General features: G+C 43.0%; 1 protein-coding gene across 1 annotated transcript; it reads right to left on the bottom strand.

Moving 5' to 3' along the window:
• Positions 1-404: 404 nt before the first annotated feature.
• LOC119449319 (uncharacterized) lies at positions 405-6,356 on the bottom strand. The gene is made up of 3 exons (XM_049666725.1): positions 5,977-6,356; positions 1,140-1,213; positions 405-590 (listed from the first exon to the last, which is right to left on the bottom strand). The coding sequence occupies exons 1-3, from the start codon at positions 6,104-6,106 to the stop codon at positions 405-407; spliced, it is 390 nt and encodes a 129-aa protein (XP_049522682.1). The 5' UTR covers positions 6,107-6,356.
• Positions 6,357-8,871: the final 2,515 nt, after the last annotated feature.

The raw sequence follows: 8,871 nt of genomic DNA, 5'->3' as shown, positions 1-8,871 counted from the left end.
TAGACTCAAACAGACACCCTCAAATTCCATATCACAGCGAGCTGGTGCAGGAATTATAAGGTGGTGGTGGCGACACCAGTTTTCGTTTTTGCTTGTCTGGCTTATCAAGCCGATTCTCACAGTAAGAGTTGTTTTTTCGATGTTGTAGAAGAATTATTTATTAAAGCTCGAATAAATTTTCTCTTTCGTGTCCCTCTAAAGCAAGCACTGTGCTGCCATGGCTTGGGCAACCTGCCGGCCACAGAAGCCACGGCTGCTTTTGTTAGGCAAAATAATTTCTACAGAAACTTTTCCGAGGAAATGTATGTGAAAATCTTTTTGCCTTGCAAAAGTTCTTGTAAAAATTGACTAACTCCAATGCTTTCACCCGTGGCTTTGTGTAGCTCAAATCCCGAAAGCAGTGCTCAATAAATGTCAAAATCCTGTGAGCCTTTTTGGGTAGACAACATGGAAGCCCCAAACGAAGCGAAAAGGCAGGCCAGGCCTGCCAGCAGTGACGATTTCACAAACAATCGCTGCGCATTGATGTGTAGCGCGAGGGAGCCATCAGATGCCCTCTGGAGGCATGGAGTTAGTGGGACCGCAGCTGTCTGTGGAACAAAACAACAAAAATAAAAACAATATGTATTACACAAACCTAAGGTGACTCCACAACAAGCCCCTAATTTTGATGGTCACGAAAAAGCAAAGCCTTGGTTTTCTATTCATTCATAAAGTGTGTGTTATATTTCGACTTTCCTAAAAGGGGGTATATTAAGATATGGAAATAACTTTATCTTAATGGAAGTCACAGCCTATGTGCGCAAAGCACACTATTCAGAAATGCAATAATGAAGACCTAAACAAAAGCTAAGTAATACACTGGGACTGCACAAAACATGTTCATTAAATTTTCGCTAAGCATTAGGAGTAGTTTTAAGCAACAGATGTCAGATGAAATCCGTGCATTTAGGTTCTCTTGAGCAAAAGGGTCAGCAGCTCCCATATAGCGAGGGAAGAGCAGACCCGCAGTGCCCCCAGAAAGTTGTGATAGGCAGAAACAGGCCCCACATGCAGTCCCAAAAATAGATTAACACAACTGTGCTTCAGTCCCCCAGCTATTGTATATGTTAATATCTCCTCTGTCTTGAAGCACTTACCTCTGTCAAGATAGCATCAAGTGATTCATTGCAGCGGCCTGCAATGAAGTTGAGGACGCCAAGCACACCATCCTCTGCAAACAGTGAGGGAATGCACTTCAGTACTATTTTACTACCAAGACTGACTTATGAACTATACATACATTTTATGTAAAGAAAGAAATTAGAGCTATGCATGGATCAAGGTAATGTTACTTCATGCATAGGGCTATAAGGGACTGGGCACACATCTTGCCGTTTCTGTAGCGCTGGTGTGTGCTGGGCGTGTTGGTATGCAAACTTCAATAATATTTTTGCGCAAGCACACAAGCACAAAATGTAGATGCAAGCACCTCGTCTACGTCTCCATTTTATCTCGGTCTGCTTATGCCAGGATGTTATCCATGTTGTAGTTTGTGCAATAAACTTTTAACGTAACAGTTGTTTGCAATGCTGTTACATTATTGCAAAGCTGTTTCATATTCATCCGGTAGTCAATATTCCTGGCCATCTCAAGTACACTTTAGACAGCACACTACAAAGAACCGTGTATCATTGCGCGCAAAACGACATGGACACAAGAGGGAACACGTATAACACACACGAAGCACAAACTATCAACAGATTTATTGCGAGAAGACATGACCTTTTTATACCTTGCCACAGGCAGCATAGCGCATGACACCAAGGGCGGAACCACACCGACACAAAAAATCAACACGCGCGTGACGTGCTATTCAAATACGCTATTTCCTTAGCTGATAGGGTGATAGAGGCCATGCTAACACATTTATCTTTTAAAGTTATGATGCAGTGGGCCTCAATAATGAGTCGTGTCATCTCATTGTTCGACTTTTCAATGATCATGCACTCTTTGAAGATTGGTCTACAGCCGCATTCATCACAATGAAGTGCCAGCCACCCTCCCGTCTTGTTATTTACGTTGTTAGCATGCTCGCGGAGCCGGTCGTTGATGCAACGGCCCGTTTGTCCGACATAAAAACGCTTACATGATAAAGGTATCTTATATACTACGCCGACACTGCATTTCACCCATTCGTTTTGGTGATTCTTGCCACATGCTTTCTTTTCTTTCTTGTTCGGGTTAGTAATTTTGCAAATTTTTCCAAGCTTATTCGGCGCGGAAAACACGACTCGAACGTTAGCTTTTTGGCCGATCTTCTTGATGTTGTGCGACACTTTATGGATGTATGGGATTACAGTGAACTTTCTTTTTTCTTTCTCCATCTCTTGGGAGGTGGGGACCACAGTGGAGCCAGATGCCCTGATATTCTTAAGTTGCTTCTCCGCTACGGACACTAACAGGTGCCTCGGGTAACCTGCTTCTAAAATGCGTGAAGTTTGCTGGCCCAAACTTCGGCTCGTCATGTGTGGGCAAGACTTTTCCAGGGCGTTTTTTAGGCAGAGATTGGCGATTGCCCTTTTTATTAGTTTTGAATGGGCTGATTTGAACGGGAGGAGGGGTTTGTTTGCTCGTGGTTCATAGCTCCAGCACACGTGGTTTTCTTTAAAAGCGAACCTGACATCAAGAAAACGAATGTTGTCTTCAGTTGGAAGTTCATGGGTGATTTGCAATGGATACAGGCATCTCTCTGCGATACCAAGAACTTTTGCGGATTCTCGGCTAAAATCTGTCGGGTCACACTCTAAAAGAAATAAAAAATCGTCTACGAATCGGAACCCTTTAACCACCTTAGTGGGTCGAAGTTCAGTGACTAACGACTTGTCAAGCTGTGATAAAAATAAATTGCTTAGGACTGGTGCTATGCAAGAACCTATGCAGATGCCTTTTGTCTGTAGGTAGTATCTGTCCTCCCATTTGATGAAGGTGGATTGAGATAAAACTGGAGAAGTTCCAGAAATTGTTCATTTGAAATACCGGACTCATTCTGAAAAGCAACCCCTCCAAATGCGTCAATAGCGTGGTCCACGCATCTTAACAAACCTTTATGTGGTAAACTGTAGTATAGGTCGGTGATGTCAACAGAAAAACCTTTTAAGATTTTTCGCTGGGTGTGAGTTAATGAACCGTAACACCTCGTTGGAGTTCTTAATGAGCAACGGGTCGTCAACTGGTAAAAGTTCCAGTTTTTTCTGCAAGAACCTGGCCATTGCCTTCTGCCATGTGTCGTGCTCAGACACAATGACCCTAAGAGGGGCGTCTACTTTGTGGGTTTTAACTGTGAAGAAAACTTCAAGATGGATCTTGCAACTCCTATCTATGCTTTTCTTTAGCTGTGCAAGGTTAAGCCGCGAACATATTTTCTTAGCTTCGCTTTTTTGTTTCTGCATGGAAATGCCTTCGTGACTCTTAAAAGACTTTTCGATGGCTTGTCTGGCCTTTTCACTGAAGGTGCCGGAGGTTAAAACTGCGAATCCCCCTTCTTTATCGGCCTGCAGCACACATAATTCATTATCTACTAAGTACCGCACCACGCGTTTTACAGGAAGCGAAGGGGCTGTCTGCTTACATCGGTTTAGAATGTCCACACCTTGGGAAATGCAGTTCCGGGCTTCGTCATCGGGAGCAAAATGGGAAACCTGCCGGACGTAGGAAAGCAGATCCTGTGGTGTTGTTTTGTCTTGTACGGCGAATTTTGGTCCGAGGCCTAGCACTCGACGCACGTCATTCGGCAGATGCACTTTTTCAGGAAGATGGACAGGGCAACTTGGTGTAGGTCGTTCCTTTCGAACATGGTTCCGGAGCTGTCTCAGTTGCAGCTGCCACAAAATTCCGTGGTACGGTCTGCGATGAGCTGAAATTCCCTCAGGATGCTGTTTGCCCTGGGTATAGGCGCTGTCTGGTGTATTTGTACAGACAGGTATTGTCTGTAGAGCCGGGCTTGCCGCAGCGTCATAAGGAACCGCATACTACCAGAAGATGTCGTAGCTCTTTTCGGAAGATTCTCCCCGTCGGCAGGACACAGTGGCAGAGTGTGCAAGATCCTTAGGTCCGAGACCTTAGGTCCACGCTATTGACGCATTTGGAGGGGTTGCTTTTCAGAATGAGTCCGGTATTTCAAATGAACAATTTCTGGAACTTCTCCAGTTTTATCTCAAATCCACCTTCATCAAATGGGAGGACAGATACTACCTACAGACAAAAGGCATCTGCATAGGTTCTTGCATAGCACCAGTCCTAAGCAATTTATTTTTATCACAGCTTGACAAGTCGTTAGTCACTGAACTTCGACCCACTAAGGTGGTTAAAGGGTTCCGATTCGTAGACGATTTTTTATTTCTTTTAGAGTGTGACCCGACAGATTTTAGCCGAGAATCCGCAAAAGTTCTTGGTATCGCAGAGAGATGCCTGTATCCATTGCAAATCACCCATGAACTTCCAACTGAAGACAACATTCGTTTTCTTGATGTCAGGTTCGCTTTTAAAGAAAACCACGTGTGCTGGAGCTATGAACCACGAGCAAACAAACCCCTCCTCCCGTTCAAATCAGCCCATTCAAAACTAATAAAAAGGGCAATCGTCAATCTCTGCCTAAAAAACGCCCTGGAAAAGTCTTGCCCACACATGACGAGCCGAAGTTTGGGCCAGCAAACTTCACGCATTTTAGAAGCAGGTTACCCGAGGCACCTGTTAGTGTCCGTAGCGGAGAAGCAACTTAAGAATATCAGGGCATCTGGCTCCACTGTGGTCCCCACCTCCCAAGAGATGGAGAAAGAAAAAAGAAAGTTCACTGTAATCCCATACATCCATAAAGTGTCGCACAACATCAAGAAGATCGGCCAAAAAGCTAACGTTCGAGTCGTGTTTTCCGCGCCGAATAAGCTTGGAAAAATTTGCAAAATTACTAACCCGAACAAGAAAGAAAAGAAAGCATGTGGCAAGAATCACCAAAACGAATGGGTGAAATGCAGTGTCGGCGTAGTATATAAGATACCTTTATCATGTAAGCGTTTTTATGTCGGACAAACGGGCCGTTGCATCAACGACCGGCTCCGCGAGCATGCTAACAACGTAAATAACAAGACGGGAGGGTGGCTGGCACTTCATTGTGATGAATGCGGCTGTAGACCAATCTTCAAAGAGTGCATGATCATTGAAAAGTCGAACAATGAGATGACACGACTCATTATTGAGGCCCACTGCATCACAACTTTAAAAGATAAATGTATTAGCATGGCCTCTATCACCCTATCAGCTAAGGAAATAGCGTATTTGAATAGCACGTCACGCGCGTGCGCGTGTTGATTTTTTGTGTCGGTGTGGTTCCGCCCTTGGTGTCATGCGCTATGCTGCCTGTGGCAAGGTATAAAAAGGTCATGTCTTCTCGCAATAAATTTGTTGATAGTTTGTGCTTCGTGTGTGTTATACGTGTTCCCTCTTGTGTCCATGTCGTTTTGCGCACAATGATACACGGTCTTAATGGAAAACCAACAAGCCCAAGTGAAAACCCTACTACAAAGAAAACAACTCATTCTTAGTGTTCAGGAATCCAATCCGGATATTAGTAACCTTGTGCAGATTTCTAATTTTGAATTAGAAAATGCAGTGTGGTGCCAGAACTACATCTTTAGAAGACAGTTACCAATCAGAATCATCACATGAAGTTGCATTAAGCAGGCTCCTACAAACTCGGCATGCTCTCTCATAGTGGTTAATCCTCTACAGCTTGAAAAAAAACCTGTTGTAGCCTGCATGTGAAATAGTAAAGAAGTTACTTGCTCTGGGTATTTTTAGCTTAAGTTAATAAAAATAATTATGCAAAAGATTTAGTATATTGCAACTCATGTACATAGAAAAATGGTTGATCCCTGAAAGGAGTAGCAGTAGTTTTGTCAACACTGAAAATCTATAAAAAATAGCAACACATAAAATTACCAGAAGCCATGGCAGAGAATCTTACAACCTCGTCCTGCTCCCCGTGCTCCAGAATGATGCTGCACAGACGGCTGCAGCCGTGCTGAATGTTGTCCACTATTGTTCGTTTGAACAATATATTGAACTCCATCAGCAGCTGAAAACAGAGACCATCATGATTAGCATGACTGGCATGAAAATGTTGAATATAAGCATACCGAGTGTTCTGTTGCGAGGAAGGGATAGTGCAGAAGTGCCTCCGACAACGTGATTTGCCGAAGACACTCGTGTCGTTCCTTGGCCGTCGCGAGCAGACGTGGCCGCAAATCTTCTGCGTCAGCTGTTAAAAAATTGTCCTGCAGCCACTCATTATGTTTCTGTCGCGACTCCAGGGTCTCCCCGTAAACAATTAGGTCATTGTTGTCCTGCAATATGTAAAACCAGCACCTCAGTGACGAAACATTGATACTTAAAGAGAAAAATATCAGTGAAACAACAAACAGCCAAAACATGTGCACCACTGACAACACTTACCGGCATTTTCAGAGTTGCATGCAAAACAAAACAAAAATAATAACAAATACTAACAGAGAGGCGGCACAGCTTCTTGTTCGCCACCTCTACCACTGGCTCCCTGGGACTCTTGCGGTAGCTTTGGGCCCGAACGGCCTGCATTTCTGTAGACACGTTCACTGCCTTCTTCCTGTTGTTTTTGAACTTATTCTTCAAGGCTACTTTCCATGATTCCTATAGATTATTGAACAAAGATGCATAAAAGACATAACTTTCGTTACTTTAGTGCATAAAACAGCACACATGAATTCCAGTTGGCTAAAGAAATATGTATGAATACCTAAAACAAAAGCCCGTTACCTGTTACCGCGCATCACAATTTTTTTAAAGGTACTCGTTCTATTTATAACCATTTCATTCTGTTGGATCTTGGTTCTTTTACTTGTGTAAGTGTAAAGATTGCCATCTTTACGGACTCTCAGCGCTGCTCTTAGCAGATTACAACGCAGGCAGATTGACTGTCCAGTTGTGCACAGCATTACTGACTCTGCCAACAAAATTGTCTCATATGACATCTCTCGTTGCCCAATGGATACCTTCACACCAGAGATCGCCAGAAATAACGAGGCTGTTCGGCTGGCTTTACTTGCGCCCATAACCGCAGTGCCTGTCCTGAAATGTTGTGCTAGATTGGATGACGCTCATCTGCTGATTTGTCAAAACCTACTCAAGGAGCATCCAGACCAATGTTTCACAAATGTAATGTTTCCACCCCGTGATCAAGGCTTGCCTCGTCGCATTAGAGCACAACTACTCAAGCCAAGGGTTGGCTGTGTGAACGGGTGCAAACAATTATACTGACAAGGACATGTGGCCAGTCCATCGTGTACGTTGATATTGGAGTGTCCTGCTTCCATTGCGCAGCGCACGTCGCTTGTGAGAGACTGTCACCTTCTTGACCTGCAGTGTATGACACTCAACAAGTATTTGTTCCCCAGTGGTTGTGCGTTTCGACGCGATCAGGTGCATCACACTCTCGTTTTTCTAAAGGAATCTATCTTAGGTTCACGTTTGTAGCCTATTTCTGTTTTCAGGTGACATGAACCCAGACACTATTTTTTCATTCGATATTATTTAGTGGCGTGACCTGCAGTGACCGGCCCTACTATGTGTGACCTGTATTGTGTTGTTTTCTACCTAATTCTTTGAGATGCGTCATCTTTCTCTTTCTTTTCTCGTCCATCCCCTTCTTCCTATCTTCCAATTCTATGTTGCTGTCTCCTGCTTTCCGAAGAGGAGGCAGGTGTTGTGCCCCTTCCGGTGACAGTTGCCAGTCTGATTTACGCATCCCTTTCCTGTCTAGTGTATATACAGGGTGTTTCTGCAAACACTTTCAAATTTTTTAAAGGTTGCCTGTGGCAGATAGCACAATTCTAGATCATGAGCTGGTCTATTCAAAGAGGCATACATTACTTGCACAAAAACCTGAAATGCATAATCGACTAATTAACTTAAATTACTAATTACGTTTTGAACTAATTACCTTGTGGCCCGTATTGCCATTAACAAATTTAGCCGCAGTTCGTAAGGCGGATCCACTTGGAACGAATTCTCAGGATGATACCAGTTTCAAGATATTATTCCCCGAACGTTGCGGAGAAATGTTTTGGCGTTCCAATTACTCTCCTCACAAAACGTCGGTGTATGCATTATAGCATGAAAGTAACTCGAATGCCAATGCATTTCTCTGCAAAGTTCGGGAATTAGCATCTTGAAAGGAGTGTCATGCAGAGAATTCGTTGTAAGTGATTTCATCTTGCAAGCTCCACGGCTAGAGTTTGTAAACTGCAATATGGGCCATAAGGTAATTAGTTGAAAACTTATTTAGTTAATTTTTTAATTAGTCGATTAAGCATTACAATTTTTTGTGCAAGTAATATCCGCATCTTTAAATAGGACCAGCTCATGAACTAGAATTGTGCTATATGCCACAGGCAACCTTTAAAATTTTTTGAAAGTGTTTGCTGAAACACCCGGTATGTTTTCAAAACAAAATAATAATAATGTTACTGTGCATAAAAAATTTTAAGTACTAGTTATGTTTCTAACCATTTCAATCTGTTGGATCTTCTTCTCTTACTTGTGTAAGTGCACACAGGATACATAACACTGAGAACTCCATGAAGCTTTTACTGCTGTATGGTATCAGAACACCACCGGAGATTTGAAACTTTGTAACATGAGTTTCCCGGATTTCGATATATTCTATTCATTTCCTGGATATAATCTCAGCTTGTTGCATATTACATAAAAGACTCAGCTATTTCAGGTGCTGAGTGAAGTTACACAATATTCAAGTTTCCTGAATAGGCTTCCTAGTTCATAAACACCGAATCATTAATG

Source organism: Dermacentor silvarum, chromosome 4, assembly GCF_013339745.2.
Source record: "Dermacentor silvarum isolate Dsil-2018 chromosome 4, BIME_Dsil_1.4, whole genome shotgun sequence".
NCBI lineage: Eukaryota > Metazoa > Arthropoda > Arachnida > Ixodida > Ixodidae > Dermacentor > Dermacentor silvarum.
The sequence above is the reverse complement of the archived record's forward strand: the minus strand, read 5'-3'. Positions and strand labels throughout refer to the sequence as shown.

Excerpts from the sequence above, each read along its gene's own strand:
- LOC119449319 (XM_049666725.1), bottom strand. The coding sequence starts at position 6,106 with ATGGAGTTCAATATATTGTTCAAACGAACAATAGTGGACAACATTCAG. Across the intron at positions 1,214-5,976 it reads ATTCTCTGCCATGGCTTCTG|AGGATGGTGTGCTTGGCGTC; the intron begins GTAATTTTATGT and ends CACTGTTTGCAG. Across the intron at positions 591-1,139 it reads TTGATGCTATCTTGACAGAG|ACAGCTGCGGTCCCACTAAC; the intron begins GTAAGTGCTTCA and ends TTTGTTCCACAG.